General features: G+C 38.8%; 1 protein-coding gene across 7 annotated transcripts in view; it reads left to right on the top strand.

The window, feature by feature from the left end:
- The window catches only part of CASK (calcium/calmodulin dependent serine protein kinase), a 189,161-nt gene extending 175,196 nt beyond the window's left edge, over window positions 1-13,965 (top strand). For all 7 annotated transcript variants that reach the window (XM_051609086.1, XM_051609085.1, XM_051609088.1 and 4 more), the window contains 3 exons: window positions 1,633-1,835; window positions 4,072-4,155; window positions 10,254-13,965. In XM_051609086.1, the coding sequence (XP_051465046.1) occupies window positions 1,633-1,835; window positions 4,072-4,155; window positions 10,254-10,430 (464 nt within the window). In that variant the 3' untranslated portion in view covers window positions 10,431-13,965. The remainder of the gene's footprint in view (window positions 1-1,632; window positions 1,836-4,071; window positions 4,156-10,253) is intronic.
- Window positions 13,966-20,830: the final 6,865 nt, after the last annotated feature.

Here is a 20,830-nt window from a genome sequence, read left to right on the forward strand (position 1 = left end):
GAAGGGAAGGAGAGAGAGATAAAGAGAGAGACTTGGCTCGGTTGAAAACTGAACTGCACAGCTTTATTTAAACACTAATGATAAAAGAAAATATATACAATTATATACAAATATATTCACATATGAGCAAAAGCCTCTCGCCTCCCCCCACCCCCAGCAACTCCCACAGCATCTCCTCAGCTGGAACAGTCCCGAAAGATCCTGGATTGCTGCCAGAAAAAGCACAGAGTGATGAGGGTCAGGAGAACTCTAGCCTGGGGGTCGACGGTGCTGGATGGACGGAGTCCTTCCCGGATGCCGGCCATGGACGGGAGAGAAGGGAAGAAGAAACAGGAAGGAAGTTGTCTTCTGTGATCTCTGACCTTCCTCTGAGCTTACGTAGATACGTGGAATGGAATATCTCTGGCCAGTTTTGCTGTCTGTCTAACTCAGCCTCCTAGGGGGGGTCACAGATCTCCCCGTAATGTCTGAACCGGCAGAGTGAAGGTGCGACCTGGAATCTTGGCAGTAACATAAACATTCCAGCATTACCAGTCCTAGCTGGAAGACTTGCTGCTAGTTAAAGGAGAGCATCTAAAGGAGGGGAAAAAAAAAAAAAAAAACAGCAAAAGGAAAGTTGGCTTCATCCTGGCTTAAACCAGGACATGTACATAGTACCTATGTTATTCAATACAGACAAGATTATAAGGGGGGAAGGGACTGGTAATCCAGCAAATGTTTTCCAAAACAAAGAGTTATAAATGCTTTATAGTATGCTTTTCACCCAGTCTCTCTCAAGTACTCACTGTATTGCTGTGAGGAGGTAGAAGCTGAACTAGTTATTTTCTCTTCATTAATATAGATTCACTTATACCATGGCGACCATGCCTTAGATTGCCAGCATTAGGTTCTGCTCTGTGGAGCTGCTGAAATTATGTCACTGATTATATGAGAAGATTAAAAAGACTAGACTGCAGATCAGTATGAATATTAGAAAAAAGAGAAGCAAGTGGATAGGTATCAACATGCCTGTGGGGAAAAAAAGAGCAAATGGTTTACAGAATCACAGAACAGTTGAGATCCCTACCTCTGGAGGTCATCTGGTCCAACCACCCAGCTCAAGCAGGGCCACCTAGAACCAGTTGCCAGGACCTTGTCCAGGTGGCTTTTGAATATCTCCAAGGATGCAGAACCCACAGCCTCTCTGGGCAACCTGTGCCAGTGCTCACAGTGAAAAAGTGTTCCCTTACATGCAGACAGAAGCTCCCGTGTTTTCACGGATTGAGATGTTAATTGAACTGTTTAAAAACTATAAAAACTATGAGATCTGTCCTTTGTTTGCTGTTGAAAGCAGCTGATAAAGTCTTACAGTATTGACCAAGTGAAGGTTATTTTTGACCTTCTGTTCTTACTCTGTTTCATTTTGATTTTTACCTTTTCTTCATCACTTCATCTCCTGCTTTTCCCAAGACACATCCCCCAAATTCCTGCTTTTCCCAGCCCCTTTCATTCTGCCTACCTGGAGCTCATGTTTCATTGTTCTCTATGTGATTTGACAGGTCATCGTTCAGTGAATAAGTACTGATAAATCAAACAAAAAGCCATATATAAGCTTAATATTGCTTTTGTACTAAAATTATTTTGTCTTTTCAGACACAACCCGACCTCCAAAGAAAGATGAAGAAAATGGAAAAAATTACTACTTTGTATCACATGACCAAATGATGCAGGATATATCAAACAATGAATATTTGGAGTATGGCAGCCATGAGGATGCAATGTATGGGACAAAACTGGAAACAATACGAAAGATCCATGAGCAGGGACTAATTGCAATACTTGATGTAGAACCTCAGGTAATTAATAAGAAGTATATGAAAATGGGGCTCATCACAAATCCGTTAACCTTCTTTTACTGAGATAATTTTATTGATTGCACACTAGATAAGTTATGCATATAGTAATGTGGAACAAAAGTCCCTCAAACACCAAGGTATCAATCTGTGAAGTAGAAATCTGGCAATCATATGATTAGAAGAACATACAGCATAAACAAATTCATGGTTTAGCTTGGTATGCAGCTTGTAAAATGTAGCTTGAAAATCTGCCAGTTCACTTTTTACTGTATTAGCCTCATGTCCAGTGAAACACATCAAAACAAGTCATTGTCATTGCCTGCCACGAGTAAAGCTTTGATATTTTCAAAAATTTCTCTTTGTTGCTATACTAGTGTAATCTTGTTCCTAACTGGCTCTTGGCTCCATATCGCTGTTGAGCACGGTCAGAAGCATCTGTGATCAATCACTGATACTGATCCTGTTTGCACAATGGCCAGACCTGTATTGTTACTTTCTAAATTCTTTCCTGTGTTGCAGTATTTTCGGAAAAAAACAGGAAGGAAAATCATGCTCTCTATAAACACTGATTCATTTATTATATAAAATCTTTAATGGAAAATTCTGATACGTTGCTTTGAAATATCCATGCAGTCATGACTTCTAATTCACAGGGATGTGTTTGTATGTTTTGTTAAGTGGAACAACATGAATATGGACAAATGTGATGTTTGTATTGTTCTAGCCGATTGAAGGAAATAGGAGGAAAGACAAATCAAAATTGTGACTAGTGTTATCTATTTAAATTTGCTGTCTTCTTTTTTCTTTGTGAATACATTCAATAAGTTAAAATTATTTAAGAATTTCATAACAGAAATTAGATAACTTACTGAATTATTCAGGACATTTCATGTATTATGCTGGTGTAGTGCTTTTCTGAAAAATAAAATCCCACATTTAACACTTGTCAGGGAGAGCAGCATTTATAGTTAGTTCAAATGGAGTAGCTGTTAAAAGTAAATTAACTTGATTAATCTTTTCAACTTGCATTATTCAGAAGCGTTACAATTCTCAGAAGCCATTTTAAACTTTGTTAGAATATATTTAAATTTGGTAACAGCTGCCTTTGGTACATTTCCTCCAGCATGTGTCTAGCAAGCCTCTTTCTTAACCAGCTTCCTCATGCATCCATCTCAGCTCATTAAGGCCAGCCTATTTGTGGACTTATTCCTAGTTACCATATACCACTTGCCTGTTTTCCCTTGGGTACTCTTAGTTATGTGAGTTTCCTTGACTTTCACATATGGCATTTATCTCTTGTTTAGAGTTTGGCAGAGATTATATATATATATATAGGTGGGTTACAAGCAACAGAGATTAAAACTGCTTTAGCTTGAGAAAAGGGTGGATTGTGGGGGTTTGTTTGTTTGTGTTTGTTTTTGTGGGTTTTTTTAAAGAGTCGTGGTGAGGGGAAGAAAAAAGCTTTGGAGAAGTCAGGAAGTGGAAGGAGCAAAAAAGCTTGACCTTTAGTAGTCTTGCTTTATCTTGTCCAACCATTTGAGTTCAGATGAGATATGTTTACATGCTGTGCTGGGCTTCAGTCTAGCTTGGGTCTGTACCAGAGTTTCACTTATGACAGCTCTGTGCATCAGTACATTATTACTAAGTCAACTTTTTTTTCCTTTGGATAGGACCATTCATTTCGTTCAGGGGACTGGTGTTGTATTTAATGCGTTAGTGCTATGTTCACTTTTTTTGAAAATGCACTATGCTTACTTTTTAAAAACTTGAAACATCTCACATCACATTTTCATTTGTTTCAGGAAATAATAATAAAAAAACTGTTGTTAGGTAGAAAAAGTCAAAAATTGTAGTCTAATCAGTATTTATTCTAAAATATAGTTGGCTCTTTTCCTTATTTATGACTGAATTTTTTCACTTGGTGTTAATCATTCGGTTTAGATGCAAACAGAATCCTGCAGTCTTCAAGACTGTATGGGAAGAGCCTCTCTGAAAATGCTAAAGATTTCATTGTCTTGAAAATTCATTTTAAGTTAGGATAAGTATATATTTTGACCACCAAAGATGTAAAATAATGCAGAAAGTTAAGTGTCTACAACTAAGATCTTGACTCCAGATCAGCTGAAAACAAATACTATTGTTGGTAAATAATGTTTTCATGTATTTTGTGTGATTAAGCTTATTTCACATGGATTGTTGGGGATTCTTCTAAAGGATCTGATTTTTTTTCACCTAGGCATTGAAGGTCCTGAGAACTGCAGAGTTTGCTCCTTTTGTTGTTTTTATTGCTGCACCTACGATTACCCCAGGCATTAATGAGGTATGGCATGTTGCAATCTAATGTCCTGTCAGAGACAGAATTAAGGATGAGAATTAAATGTTCAGATAAAAACTTTAGTTCTTTCCTTGTCTGTCAATGGAGAGCCTGAAAGACAGTTGTATGGCAGCATTATTAATTTGATTTAAATGTATTTATTATTAACCAGTTTTTCTAATTCAAAATATGAACTTCAAGTGGAAAAATTCACAGTATGTATTATTAGAATACATATTATTTTATCCCATCTTTTGCTCTAGCTCAAAGATCCACTTCCAAATCCTTGACAAGTTGTTAGCACAAATAACTCCATTCTGAGTTGCGATCCTAGCGCTAGATGACCCCTGGCCTGAACTGAAGGAATGGAGGGGTGTGACTGTGCTGCCATCCCACCCTTATGTTTTAAAAGTATTTTTTCTATACAGCAAATATATATCAGAAATAGGCTTATTAATTTTGAAAATTGTTCTCTAAGAACTGGAAGTTTTGACCAAGGGGTTAGTTCTTTGTGGAATAATGTTAAGTGTTCATGGAGGTCCACATCCCGAATTTCCACTTAGTTTTTATAGAGTATTTGCTCTGAAGGTTGCTATTGATTACAAAGATGATATCAAGCAATTCTGGATTTAGCTCATAACAGGGCAAACAATATTTATAGAAATACTTTATCTGCTCAGCCTTTTTTTAAACCATGATATTAAGATATTTAATCAATTGGATTTGACTGTAAATCTGTTCCAAATCTCCTAGATGTCTCCTTGATCACGCAAAAATAAAGTCCTGTCTTGACAGCCTGTTTCTCTAGAAATGTAATTACAATATCCTAAGTATGAAACTATGACATCACTGCAGAGGCTTGCAGGGAAGGCAGATGTATTTAAATGCAAATATCCTGAAGGATTATTAAAATAGCAAGAGGAGAGTGAAAAATATTGGCCTTGAGCTGCAATTTTACAGACAGCTGAGACATTCTGCTGGTTTGCTCTTGCTGAAGGGAGTAATTCTCTCTGACTTGCTCTGGGACACATACTACCAGCCTGCACTGGCCATGGCACTTACCAGATCCTTTAGTGAGCTACATTAGCACTAAATTGGATTTTTGTCAGTTTTCAAACCACTCACAAAGGCTCTGACAAGCACCAATGTCAGAACAAGCAGTGAAAATATGTAGCCCGAAAGAGATGGGAGGGGGAAAAAGGATCTTTTGACTTTCACAGCATTATGTCTTTTCACTGTGTCTTATGGATGCTTTCTCTAAACAATAAATGTCACGAGTGTAGAGATGAAGATCTCTCAGAATTTGCAGTGTTAGTGAAGTAACAGTTTGTTTACTTGCTGGTGTTGGCATATGCTGTAAATCACTACAATCTTGAGAAAATACCAGAAAGTTGCATTCTACATTGAATTTGCCTTTGTGCAAGCAAATGGCATGGCAGCAATTAAAAAAATATGTGCAATCATTCTTAGGATGTGTCAGGCAAGCATTGTGCTTACAGCAGTGCTCAGGCAGCCAGGAACCCTGTGGAATTATGTCATAGCCTGGGTTTGTTGCCTCCCTAACTGTGTGTCAGCTCCCTAATAGCCTTCCTTGGCCTTACTTGTCTGCCAGTGCTACCTGACTTTTCATCTTCCAGCTCTAGGATGTAATAGAGACATTTGGGACAGTTCATATGCAAGAGAAAATGTTTTCCATGGTACACTGGGAAGAGGACAGAAATGTAATTTTTATAGAGTAGTGGGGAAATTCATGTCAAGGAATTATTAGTAGAAGGATTATGTTCTAAATACTTGCATCCATGCTGTAAGACTGCATCTTTATTTTAAGCTCTTGTGATGGAAGTCTCTGTGCACACAGAGTTTTATTCAGGCACATGAGCTGCTGAACTGAAGCCCCACTGACAAAGCATGCTAATTTATGAATCGATTAAATTGAAGGAAAGGGAGGAGAACAAAATGGTAGTAGCAACAGAACTTACCTGAATATAGGATCTTGTTTTCCAAGATTTACTGGGCTGTGTGAAGGGAGATGTGCAAATTGTGCCTGTGTGTTAGCAGCCTGCAAGGCAGTAAACAGGGGTGGAGAGTGTGCTTCATATTTCCCATTCATGCTTCCTTTGTGGAAATTTCATTTGCATAGTGAGTACCCATTTCTGTTTATCCTGTTTCATGTATTTTACTTATGCTTTTTGAGAACGCTTCTGTAAATGACTGTCCTTTTTTTCCCCCTTATGTTTTCTTAAATTTCATCTTTGCTTTTCTTTTCATTTTCTTGCACTCGTGCTAATTGTACATAGCTGCCAAAATGGTGCAGAAAGTTGCCTGTAAGTACCAGCTAGGGGCTGACAAGATAGTCCTGGTTATTTCAGTAGTTTTAGAATGTAGATGTGCTTGTTCCCATGCAACATTACTTTTGCCACTGGAATAAAAATGTAATGTAATCATGACTTCAGATATCTGCACTAAAACTATATGTTAGTAAAAAGAAAATAGTAACATTTCTACTCTTACAGCTGTACATCTAAACTTTCTTAAAAGTATCTCTCCTGACACACTTTAGCCTTTCATAAGACCACACAAAGTATCTCAGTAATCAAGGATCACACAGCAAGAGTAGGAGACCAAATATTATGCTTTCCAACTGAATATATCAATGTACTGTTAGCAACTCTGCGAAGCACAAAACCAATGTATATCATATATGAAATCTCCTAGAGCCTACACACCTGTCTAGTCACAGAGGAAACTTATATTATTGCTGTGCTAAAACAGAGAGGAGAGAGCACATCAGGAAACACCGGAGTAGATCTTTCCTCCAACTGTTTTCTACTTCCCATTGCCCAGACAGCAGTAAAGAGGAGTTGACAGGCTCCACTTTTTGGATCTATATCTTTATTGAGCCAAAGTCTTCTGAATTTTAGCTATGCTTCATCCCTTCCTACAGCCAAAGAATAAATGGGATGTCTCTGAAGAAGTTTGCAGTCTACCAGCAGTTTAAATTGAGGAGAATTTCTTGCTGTCAGAGCAAAATTGATGAAGGCTTCACCATGTGCTTATACATTGTTCACAGCCTTACAAGGGAATTTTAGTAATTTGTTAGGCTGTGATTTGACTGTCACAAGTGGCAGCTATTTTTGTACATACCTTAAGACCAAAAAAAAACAGCTCTTGGAGAGGGAAGATATCACTTGGTGGCCATTATGCTCACAGGAGAGATTTCATGGATAAAAGCCAAGTTTCACTCCTTCTGTCCCAGCTATGGTGGTGAAGGAGAGATTAGGAATGTGAACTAGTGGTTGGAAAGAAAAGTCCATTCCAATAATGGACATGCTGCAACTGGACCCACATAATATGCTATTGCATGAGAGCTGAGGAAAGAAAACACACGTCCTGCTCCTAATTACGAAATTGCTGAAGTTGTGGTCATTTGTTTTCTGTCTGCAGCTAGCCAAACATTTTAATAAATATCTTCTTTGTTGACACTTTTGAAAGCACAACTGCTGGAGAATGTTCTCCTTGGAGAATAATCTAGGGTGTTCACTATTCAAATTTTAATTAAGAAATTTTAAAGAAATTAAGAGGAACTTGCAGCAAAAATTTTGAGGAAGTATTAGCTTCAAAGATTAGTTTTGGCATTACAGATGCAGTGGAAACACTTAGCGAAGTCTGACATGATTTTGAGTGTACAAATAGACACTCTATCACAAATACATGTGAAATTTGGTCTCAGAATACAACAAAAATCAAGAACTGTAATCTCTTTTCTTTTGCAGAAATAGAGAAAGTTTGAACCTATTTGAAATCTGCTGCAATGGCCTGTCTGAAGTTTATTACTGCCCCTAAGATTATACAAAAGAAGTAATGTTTTACATTTCCAGCAGGCTAGGAAATTTAGATATACCAAAATACAACCCATTTTAATCCCAGTAAAGTTGGATCTAGGAGAAGCTAAGTCAGAAAAACATTTAAAGTTAATTAGGTTTTTTTAAGTCTCAGTTTTGTGATATGTGTGTGCAAGGTAAATACTAGTGTTCATTCTTCTCTACCTACCAGTTGTTTGTTTGTTTTAAGATGAGGTAGCTGCAAGTTTTTCAGATTTTTATTGCCAGTCACAGTAAAATAGGTGCTTTAGTGAGAAAAGTTCATTCTCATACTTCCAGGTGAAGAAGACACTGATGGGAAATCTGAATAGCAGTTAAAAAACTACATATGACTTAACAGTTCTAGGGCTTCTTGGGGGATTTTCAGGTACTATTAGCCTTGTGCCGTGAGATTAAAACTGTGTTAAAGTTGTAATATATTTTTACCAAGACTGGCTTTAAATGTAAAATTAATCTTAGCTAGATATGTTTCAAGCACTGAAAATATTCTGCTTGACAAGTATGGTGGTTATTTTTCCTCTGTAGGCTAATTTCAGCAGAAAAGTTTAGATGCTCTGCTGATATAAATTGGTGTCTCTTTTGGAATCTATGAGAAGTTGGCAGTTTACCTAACTAGGTTTTTGGCTTAAAGACACTGCCCATATGAAATGTTCCACAAATATATTCAATATTTAATATTAGTATTGATCCATACGGTCCAGTTTGTAGTAAATTAAATTGCATGCCCTGGTGTTTTCTGTGGAAGCATCACCGGGGATGCATAATAGTCCATAGAAGGAGCATCCCTTGTACAGAAGCTTGTGACGTGCATTTGTCTGAATGAAAAGTTGTGGTGATTATCAAGTGAAGGTGACATCCCCATCCTCACTTGAGGCTGCAGCTTCAGGAAAGAAGCAGAACTGTAACTTTGGTACAGAACTTCTCCAGAAATGGCTGGTTTCGTAGCTACAGGAAAGAAGAACTGTCTCAGTGCAGGTTGTTGCCTTCAGAGGACCTGAAAGCCACTGTTCCACAGCTATTTGTCACTGTAACTACAAATACTTGGGAAGTTTAAACAGAAAAAAGAAGTGAGAGGGCAAGTCTCCTATTAGGTGGATAAAATCCTATTCCCAGAATAATTTCTTGGAAAAACAGCTACAGGCACTCTCTCTGTACTCACTGCAGCCTAACACTCTGTTAGAACAAAGTGTATCGCACCTGATTGGTAAGTAGAGTGACCCTATAGATACTACAGAGCACCAGGAGTTTGTTCGGGTCATTCGTCATTTTGCCCCATATCCACCCCAAACTTACGGGGCAGCAAGGACTTTATTACTTTCCTGTGGCTGTTTCAAAGTTCCTGAAAGCAGCAAGTGTGGTGGTTTGTGTTGTGGTTTGTTTTTTTATTTCCAAGGGAGTTTGCAGGAAGAAAATTTAGACTTAAAATTGCTGCAGAGGCCTAGACAGAAGCAAAAGCAATCCAACCCTCCCAGAAAGGCAGACCTCACTAGCAGAGCCCATCACTGTGGTGTTGCTGGCTGCAGAGTCCAGTAGTGCACCCACAAAGTAGGGTTTGCTTGTTTCCATAAGGATGTTGACACAAAGCCGTGGTGAGCATCAGCCCACTGTTGCTGGCCCTTCTTGAGCATGGGCTGCGTGGCTCATCTTCAGGATCTCACACCAAGAGATGCTGGAAATGGCATGCTCTGAAATAGGAACCACAGAGTAATGTGGAGTGAGAACTTCCCTATCGGTAAATGATTATTAAAGGAAGTAGACCCAGAAGACTGATTTGAAGGGAAAGCATTACCAAAGCCAGGAACAGCTGATACCTGACAACATGCCCTTTCCTGTTTCTCTTGTTCTTACCTAGACATAGGCCTAGTAGCTCATATTTGTGCATTTTGTACATTTTATTCATATATGGTCTCCACTGCTTGTGTCTGTGCTGCTTCTCTGAGCTTCCATCCTCTGCCTTGCTTTTCTTCACACTGGACCAGTGATTTGTCTCAAGTAGTTTCAGTAACTGAGTGCTGTTTGAGTGTCAGCTTCAAGAGAGAAATCATGCCATTTCTCCCATGTGATTTCCATGGATGTAGGTGGGGGATCTAAACCACCCAGGCCTCCTTATGGCTTTTTTGCCCATTTCCTTCTCTGATAAGCAACAGTTAGAAAGCTGTTGTAGACGAGTATGAAAGGATCCAACTTCTCTCTCTCGTGTTTTCTTTCCTGACTGCCAAACAGGATGAATCTCTTCAGCGCCTGCAGAAGGAGTCTGAAATCTTACAGAGAACATATGCACACTACTTTGACCTAACCATTATCAACAATGAAATAGATGAAACAATCAGGCACCTGGAGGAAGCCATCGAGCTTGTGTGTACAGCCTCACAGTGGGTCCCGGTCTCCTGGGTCTACTAGACCAGTCACAAGAGAATTGAAAAAAGTAAAAAAAATCTGTCATTACTGGGAACCGCCTCATACATGGAAAACCTCTTTGTTATTGACCTTGTGTCAACAGGTCTTGGCCCCTAGAGACTACCTAGATGTAGTGTGACCTAAAATATAATTATTGTCATGTCCAAATAGATAGGGGGGAAAACAATCAAACACTAATTTAAAGAGACAGTATCTTTTTTTAATCATTTCTCCTAAACTTTAATAAAATGTATCTTTAAATAAATGTATTATTCAGTCCTTTGGAATGTTATATTTTTGGAAATCATAGCTTTTTATTTCAAGGACCCCTAAAAACTGCACAAAATAGATGCTGCTTTCTATAATCTATTTTAATAGTAATAATAATATGATTCTGTTACCTTAACTTGGGGGTGGAACACTGCATTCTTTTTAGAGTCTGATTTTATGGATTGAAATACTTTGCTTTCCTTTATTTATTTGAAGTAATTAGTCTAGTGGTTACGAAACAAATTCATAAATTTTAAAGGCCTTTTTTTGTGCTTTTTTTTTTTTTTTTTTCCTATGGTAGCATTTTTAAGTACTTTTGTGTAACATCCAGATAATGTGATACTGTCTCTTTGAAGAACTCTGTAAAACTTTTAGAAATTTGGAATTGGGTCTTGACTCTTAATGCATGTGGACAGTCGCAAGCGTTCATGCCGTTGGTGTATCTGTGTTGATAAAACCTGTAATCTACAGCAAAGTACATTCCGTTCATGGGAACACGTACCCAAGGGAATAAAGTAAAATATTATTCTGACTAAGTTGTAAACCTATGCACATCCCTTGCATTTTGGGCAACTTTATAAAAAAAAAAAAAGAAAAAGAAAAAGAAAAAAAAAACTGATTTTTATTAATAATAATCATGTAGTGAAATGTGTTTGTAATTTTGTCTCAATTTAATTTGTTGTAAGGTGGGAGGGGGCAATTACTGGTTTCACCATTTCAGATCTGTGTTGTCTGAGAGTATTAACGTTTTAATTAAGTTTAAGCAAAGAAATGCCAATTTTTAAAATGTATGTAATTGTTTAAAAATGCACACATTTTAAAAGAAACTACTGTGCGATGAAGAAACCAGTTTAGGCGTTGCGAGAAACTGACTATTCCAAAAGACTCATCTACAACAGCCCTGTAAATTCCTTTAAAAATGGTAACTGACTCTACAGTCTGACCAATTTTTTTTTTTATTTTAAATATACTTCCTTTTATGTGTTCAACAACTAAATGCTTTGGGGTCCTTCATTTCATTACAGGGAGTTTCAAGTACAAATCAGAGACTTGTGCAGTGAGAAAAGGTTTCTTCAAGCCTGTTAAGGGAAGGCCTTGTAGGGACACAGCCTGTGGTCAGTTCCAGGGCCTCTGCTCCACCTGGAAGACCACAAGGTCAACTAATTTAGAATTAGAGCAGAGCCAAGTAAGAAAATTTGACCACGTACTGATCTGGTATTTTGTTTCCCTTCCTTCTTCATGCCCTTGCTGGCCCAGATGGTTTGCATTTTTTTCTGAAAATGGTTAACAGAAGCAAGCATTGCCACCTCTTTTTAGGTGTCAGAATTACAGTGTTTCTTAAAAGTATGTATCTTCAAAGCTTGCTTGGCTGTGCTGTTGTATAGTATGAAGTTTAGTGTTTATATTAAAGTGATACAGTGTTCTCAAAGGGTTTATCCTCAAAATTGAACTATCAGCCGTAATTGATCTGGAGGCTGTTCCAGTTGTCTGGGACCACTGCACTTGTAATCAGAAAAGGTTCTCTTGGTTGGACCTTTATCATGGGGGTGATTACCATGAAGTGCATAGGTTGCTCATTTTCTCCTGCCTACTCCTACTGCAGATTGGGTGCTAAAATCTCTATTCTTGTAAAATCCTTAGGCAAAATCTAAGTCCAGCTAGGCATCCCATCCAGCTGGGTCAGGCGAGATGTTTCTTTTGTGTAGCATTCCCAGGACAGCTTGCAGCCTGCCGTGCAGGAGGGAACTCCATCCGTCGCTGTACTCCACCTGCTGGATGCATTTATGCCCCAGCAGAAGTCCCCGTTCCACTACGGCGTCCCAGCAGAAGTGCTGTAACCGAGTACCTTGAGTTTGTGGTTTGTGGAGTGCTGGAAAGTAACCAATGAGAAACTAGGTGTGCAGGCCTTGCAAGGCAAGCCACTGAGTAAGAGGGAACCTATCGGAGTAATAGTAGCTGCTTATCTGTTCTGAATTTAGCCCCTATAAAAGGGGATAGGTGTAAACTGTGAACTATGTAGTGAGTAAGAGGTAATTTTTCAAGTAGCCGTGCTGTGTCATTTTAGTCCTGGATGAACCTTAGCAGGTGTTCCTGTAGATCAGCTGTTGCAATGGTCACATTAGGCACTAGCTGAGCCCATCGAAGTGACAGGTTCATTTACTCTCAAAACTACCTCTTTTCCCAGTAAAGCACAAAGATGGGAAGACCTACTGAAAATCAAGCAGTGGAGTGTTTCTAATGTTAGAAATACAAACTTTTCTGGTAAGCATTGGTATCTGACTTCAGTGACACATTCTTCATCTTGAATGTTTATGACATTAAACAGGTAATTTTGATAATTCGGGTATAATCCACCATAAGTGTTTTGACTACACAATTCTGACTCTGTTAATGTGGATTTCTTGAAGTTTCTACATATCCAGCCTGTAAGGAAAGGTGCTTCTGCCTTATGTAGATGATAATAAGTAGTGATTTAATGTAACTAATACACTTCTCTTAAGTGGAGACACCATTCAGTTAATATTACACAGTTGAAGACTAACTTGGGGAGCTTTGATTCTTTTATTCTCACTGTAAAGCCTTTTATCAAGAGACAAAAATTGTAAAGTACATCAGTTAGCATACTGTCCTGCCTCCTCTTTACAACAGACTGTTTTCCTTGTAGGAACCTTCAGTAGCAAAAAATTACTTGGAACACCCCCTAGGATTTAACTACAGCTGAGCCATGCAGCCCAGTGATCTCCTTGAACTGGTTTCAGCAAAGTCAGAGGAAGCACAGACCAAGCCCAGGACTCCTCAGTCTGCCCAATCCACACCTCCCCTGCCTCCTGCCCTGCCCAAACCCTTCTGATGCATCTCTGTTATTTGTGTGGTACGTAGAGGGCAAAAAGGCTGCCATAAATTCAGCTGGAAGCTTCTCTTGCATAGGGAAGATGCGTGCAGGTGCAGAGTTAATGTTACGATTTTTTTAATATTGTTTTTCAACCTCCAACTGGAGAAATGTCCTCCTAGTACTGTAAATATCACTGCATAATTTAGAGCACCTCTTGGACTTCTCTAAACTTATGCTGAACGTGACCTTGGAAGCAGCCCTGGGATTGGGAAGAAACAAATATTTCTGTTTGCCCCTTTTATACTTTATTTTTGTACAGGGGCTCATAAATTTGTAAAGAAAACTTGATCTTATCAGTATGCTGTCTCTCAGTCTGACTGATGCCTGTGATTTCAAGGTGTTAAGTTGGTCCAATAAATGTTCATTAACCTCTGCTTCCATTTACTTAATAAAAGTACACTAGGTTATTCAGTGTCTCAGAGTGGTAAGATTATTGCATGGAAATGGTAACGTAGTTTAGACAATCCCAGCCACATGCAGTCCACAGCATGCAACTATTCAAAATCAGAGGGACTTCTTTTTAATCTCATCACCAAAATTGAATTCATCCATATCTTTCAGCATTGGTCAAGAAAGATGCTGTGCCACTAGCCTATAAGGGAGAATATCCCTACTTTAGAAACTTCATTAGCAAGATTATTTGGTTGATTTTGAAAGGACAACATAGAAGATGAGACCTTACAGCCTGAGCAGCATTGAGCTGGAGGGTGTACTTCAAGAACTGGATCCTAAAGCCATTAGGAAAATTTAATGCACAGACTAACTTCAGTATTTGTTCAATTTTTATTTTTTTCTCTTAAGGAAATGCTGTTATTTAAACAAATACTTGGAAATGGTGCCAAAGTTCATGTTGTTTTTTGCAAATCTATATTGAAATACTAGATGCAAACAATTCTAGTCCCATTCTCTTCCTCTGCAATTAGTCCTTAACATCTATGATGAAGGCTGTTCAAACTCAATTTCAGGCTTTAAAATACTTGGTAGAAGAGGATTGGTAAAAACTTCCGGAAAAGTATTTCTTTACTAACTTGAGCAAGAATCATCTGTTTTTACCAGCTACATTGACAAAGTATGAGCTAAATCTGACACCACAAAAAGTCTGCTTTCTTTTTGTAAAGTATATTCATTTTCTTAATAAGCCTGTCTCTCAGGCTAGTTTCTTCACTACTTTTAATGAGCAAAGACATACCTGTAACTCTTACCAAGGAGACTGGTGCACATGATGTCAAATAGTCATATAAATTAAAATATCTGCACAACAGGAAAGGTATCATAGACAGGCAGGGCAGAAGTAACTTCCCCCAAATGGTTGTCCCTTGGTGAGACCACGAGGGTGAGTGCACAAGCTTAAGTTAAAGGAGACTGGATTTTTTCTAATGGTACCTAAAAAATACAAAGCCAGTTCCAACATTTAAATGTTTACCGTGGGTTTTTTTTCCAAACAGTTTAGTGCTACTACGCTCATTTTTACTTTGTTCCCCTTAAGTGATTTTTAGCAGTCTTCTACTCCAAGCCTGTGAGAAAGCTGGACTGAAAGCAAGGTCAGTCCAGCTTCCTCCTGGACTGAAGCAAGTGCAGAAGTTTTAAAGCCTCTTTCCCAGACCTGTACATTACATAAATAATGCATTCTTACCTCAGAAATATGTTTCCCACAGCTGTAGTAAGTTCAGTTAACATTTTAGACAGTTGGAAAGTTGGTGGCTTTTCATGTAGTCTTAACCTTTCTGAGAAAAAAGAAAGGGGGGGGGGGGGGGGGGGGCGTTATAGGCATGTCCGTGCATTCTGCTGTCTCTCTCCTTAGCAAGTGCCATGGGAAGGTCAGTAACAAGCAGATTAAATTTGGCCACATCTCTACCATATGTTCTCATAATTAATATGGAACTTTAGCCTGGTTTAGTGTTGTGGAAGATAATTGAACATGGCACATTCCGTGCTGCATCCTTAAAACAGTGACTGTTGGGTATTATCAAAGTAATTGCAGTTTTTTCCTTTATCAGTAGCCATAGCTAATTTTTCTGTCTGCATAAAGGAAGTACCCAAGGGGAAGGGAGGAATTACTTGTAACTCGTCGGGGAGCTGAGTTTTCTCCATTGCTGGCCATCCAGAGGGAGTCTTCCCCTTCACTGTTTTTCACAAAATGGTCGTGGTGGGGCAAGTCCTGCAAAAAGCAGGGATAACATGCAGATTGTGCTGAATGTCAAAGTTAACAAACTAGGGAATATATCAAAAACATCATCAGGTTTTAAAGGAGAGATGCAGCAGAGTAGGGAGAACCCCATGAGGTCAACTGATGCCCAAATCTGCTGTGGGACTAATTCATCAAACGTATGAAAAGAAATTTAAATAGATGCAAAACAGGATAGTCTTATCCTTAGGTCCATCTGTGTGTAACTGGGGGGGAGGCAGAGTGAGTGGCATCACACTTGAAAACTTGATTTTGCGGTGTGTTCTCCTAGCAGTTAGCAAGCATGTCTTATTCTTCTGTATTAGTATCCTTTTGACAAAAGATCTTTGAAGATTAATCTTATTAATGTGGACATGGGAGAGACTTAATAGTTTTGTAGAATATTTTCATCAACAGTAAAGATTACAGGTTACAACAATGTTAAGCACGTAATACTGAATGCTGAAGAATCCATCCCAGGCTTACACAGATATTAACTTTTTAAAACTCAGTCCTTTTTCGCTAAATTCAGCAATTTAGATATCTAAGCATCTTCTTACTCTGCCTTACAATCATTTTTGTTTACTAGGATGGATATGACAAAAGCAACAGCACTTTGTCAAAAGCATAACTCTGTAAAGTGTATTGTATAATAAACCAGAAAGATTTATGAAGTTACCCAGCAGGTGAAAGGAGATACATTCCACAAGGTTATTTTCTGTTTATTATGAAAGGTTTCAAAACTTCTTTTTTTATTTAGTGTTATAAACACAAATACAAATAAACTCTGTAATGTATAAAAAGCAGATTTGTCTCAAAAACTTACAAGTTAGCTAATCATGATGACTCTTAAAGTAAAATATTTTTCACTTATCAAAATAAGTACAGCCTTTGGGATATTTCCCAAGTGTTAGGAAAGGCAGAGGAGAGGGATCCTGCTTCCAGGAAAATACCTTTTAGCAGCTTGAGCAGCTGCCTCTGCCAGGGTCTGCCTCCAAAGGGTTTCGGTGCTGGCAGTTTGAAGGTTCTACTCTGCCAACATTGTCTTGTTACAGTCTGTGATTTTAAATTAGCAAGACTTCCAGTAGAAAAGAAAAAGCTTCAGCTTTCTTGTGTATATGTGTTGCTGGGCTTGGTGCTTTCCCTCTGGCTGTGATTCAGAGTGCTCCTTCAGTGTGATATTAATCCATTGAAGCCAATGAAAGGCTCCTAGTGATATAAGGAAGCTACAACTTTTGATCTGAACCTGCATATTCATTAATATGTTTTAACATATTTATCTTATTATTTGTTTGCATTATTACTAATGAATTTTTTTTTTAATAATTTTCATTATTAAAACAACTAGCTTAAAAGTGGGAGATCATGGGGCATGTTGCTATCTACCATCTCATTCCTGCCCTCTGTCCCAGCTGTTGCTGTGTTGGTTCTAGTGCTGTGTGGGGTTCACATGCCAATTCCCATACTAGAAATGACCTTTTAAGATCCACACAGCAGTAAGATTCTTTCTATCCAAGCCTCACAAGCTCTGTTCTTGTTTGCATGCAGTCATGTACAGGAGGAGGGTAGCATTGCTGCTCAGAATGGGATGTAGGACTGTATTCTACAGACTCTCAGGGTCAGGGCTCAGTGAATGGTGTTTGTTGCCTCCTGAAGGAGAGCCTGGCTTGGTCGCAGACAGACACATCCCAACAGTCACTGTGCAGAGAAGTTTGTATTTACTGGGGAATTCTTTGGAGAAACCCATGTGCCTGTGAGCAGAGTCCCCCCAGAGAAACCAAATGCAAGACTGCTAAGGCAGAGAACTTCAAGAGCTTCAGCCACAGTCTAGGACAACAACAAAAGCCTGAAACTTAAAATGCAACAGAAAACTTTACTAAATAAAATTGAATGTCTTTCTGGATACCATAGATCAGAAGCAATGTGACTGTAAATTACCAAATTCAATCCACAGAGCAAGGCATTCTGAACTCAAACTCCAACTATCAGATTTTTTTCTTCTTGTCCCTTGAAAATCCCTGAACCTCACTTAAGTAATCAACATGCTCTTCAAGGGCTCATACCCAATCTGATTTGGATTTATGAGGTACCTGTCAATAGGAACAAAACAGTAGGATTGAATGAACAAAGAAAAAGGTATATTGCCTACAGCAAAAATAAATAGCCAAAGGCTCAGAAACAGCTGCAGATTTGGGAACTTGAGAGCTCTGCTTGACTGCAGGAATCATCTGCTGTGCAAGACAGGGTAAGTCACTTCTCCCTGCATGTCCTTTCCTGCATTGTCACTTGCTATCCATTTAGGTTATAAGTCGTGTGGAAATGGACCTGACACATGTTTTAAAGTGTGAAGCATATATAAGTAAGGCTGTGAGGTGATACCAGAATATATGGGTGTTAACAACTCCTCTGAGGTGACGGTGAGGCTGAACAGCCCCCAGTCCCTGAGCAATGTCTACAGTGTCCATGTAAAATAGCTTGGGGGTTCATCAGAGGTTTTACCCTATCAGAGTAACACTGGGGATTCAAATCTGAATTTCAGTAGGTGCTGTAGATTCAGGTGTGATGTCTGCTCTCTGCCTAAAAGGCAGGCAGGTTTCTACCATGAGATATAATTACTTAAATCAGGGTTATTAAACACTAACTAGCCTTTTTAATACTAATCTCCACAGGCAGCATTGTATATAAGATCTTTCATTGACTGAAGACTGGGAGATGAGAAATTCCCAGGGCTGGAAGAAGGGAGGAGAGTTTTCTTGGCTTGGGTTAGATGCTCACCAGGAGGGCTGCATTGTGCCAAGGAAGCTTAAAATTTGGGGCCTCACAGTCTGTGAGATGTAGGTAACTTTATAGCTGTTGCTCAAAGTTATTTGTGTTTTATTTCCATTTTGACGGCCTGGGACATTGCTTTTTAAACTGTCTTGTCTAATGTGACACTAGTAAGGCTGCTTCTCCTGCAATCCCTGCAGCTGCCTGCTGGCTGCTTTGTCACTGTTTTCCAAACTCTTTCTGACAAACACTTTATCCCATTTTAGTGATGTAATTATTTACCTCTCAAAAAGGCCTTTTCCATAGATTATATACTTGAAGGCTACATGTTTGGGTTTTTTTGTTGCTATATGTTGCCATAAGTGCCAAGCTTTTGAAACTTTTTATTTGAATCTTAAAGTTCAAACATTTAAATATTTAAGTCTTGTTTTTAAAGCTTGGAGGCCTCTTACTGGATTGGAGCATGAAAGCATGTGAAGTCACATAAAAATGATGGGTTTATTGCTGTAAGACTTTACAGATTTAGCTTAATCTGACTTCATTTTGGAAACATTGTATCTGGTCCAGAGTATTTGCTGTATTGGTGGCCACTAGCCTGTTCCAGTAGCATTTATTTTTTAAAGGCCAACCTACAAAGTCCACATTCTCTTTTCTAAGAATCACTTTCAGCTTGCTAAAGCTGTAGCATCAACACTAATGTTGCATAACATAATTTTCTATTATTATACATAAGATAAATTTCTATGTTTCTACATAACATTAATTTTCATTAATTTTATATTTAATTTTATGACAGTCTTTAATCTGAGTTATACTGTTACGATATCACAGGGGCTGGTATTCTGCCTTCCTGCATTTAATCAGGAGCCAGTAAGTAGGAGACAACTGAGAGAACAGAGTAAATTTGTTAGAGAAGGTGAGGTGTATGGGTGAACTGAGATTGAAGTAAATGATCAAAACTCCCATCTGCACTAAATAAGATTAGAATGAAGATGGAGTGCCTGGAAATCCACAAAGGTCAGGGGATCCTCTGGTAGGAGTGTTGTGCCCTGTGGCACAGAGCAGAAATGTCTCGCTCATCTCTAAAATTCATGATCATGTGTCCCACACTGACTGTGACCTGTGGCCTGGGAGGCACTGGTTAGCTGGCTGGCTCACAGATGCTTTCAGAGCAGACAAAGGGACCTTCATAGCTCCCAAAAGACTTGCCATTTCTAGGCGTCTCCATCTAAACGAGACCTTGAACCTTCTAGGTCTCTCCTAAACAAAGCCAGTCTTTTCAGTCCTGGCTAATAAGAAATCTTAGTTCCTTGACCTGTCTCATTTACATCTGCCACCAAACTTTGTATCTGCTGTCTTTTCTGAGGTGACAAGATATAAGCTGGAGATACTCCAGATCAGCATGTACTACTAAAAGGCATAGCAGTCTAAGGCATTATCATTTGCTATTTCCTCTGCCCCACTCTTTATTACTTACAGCTTTCTGTTTGGTTTATGTCAGTGGATCTGCCGGCCCTCCACAGCAGTTCTCAGATATTTCTTTCCCCAAGAGTCCAACCAAGCCTGTGAGCAGTTCAGATTGTGTCTTTCAATTACCTTACATATGTCAACATCTATTTTATCTACCACATTGCTTCAAATTACTTGGCTTTCAAGTAATTTGGAATTCATCAAAACCTACTTGAAGCTTTGCTGGCCCAAAAGAGATACTGCATCTGCAAATTTCAATGCTACTTTTTCCCTATCAAAATAATCCATCACCTGTTTCAGCACAGATCTTTACAACAAGCTTTGTCCGATTGCAGGTTGATCATTAATTTCTATACTTTGTCTTCTGATTCTTTGCCAGTCTCATACATCAAGAAAGTGCGTGTCCACATAGTGTCTGAAATATATCTTATTGTCACAGCACATTGAGACAGAATCATTCAGCATGGTAAGGAATTGCTACTGCCAACTCCATCCCAATTTATATGCGCAGAGCTAGTTCTCCTTTGTTATTGATTTATCACTTTTACCCATTTGCCTGCTCCTGACACCGTGCACTCAGCTTTGCTTTCATCACACTCCAGTACTTAAAGGGTGGCTACAAAGGAGACGGAGGTTCCCTATTTACAAGGAGTCACATGGAAAAGACAAGGGGTAATGGGCGCTAGTTGCTCCTGAGAAGATTCCAGTTGGACACAAAGGGTAAATTTTTCACCATGAGGACAATCAAACATTGGAGTAGTCTCCCAGAGGAAGTGGTAGATTCCCCCACATTGGACAGTTTCAAGTCTCAGCCTGACAGGGTGCTGAGCCACCTCATAT

Source organism: Apus apus, chromosome 1, assembly GCF_020740795.1.
Source record: "Apus apus isolate bApuApu2 chromosome 1, bApuApu2.pri.cur, whole genome shotgun sequence".
Lineage (NCBI taxonomy): Eukaryota > Metazoa > Chordata > Aves > Apodiformes > Apodidae > Apus > Apus apus.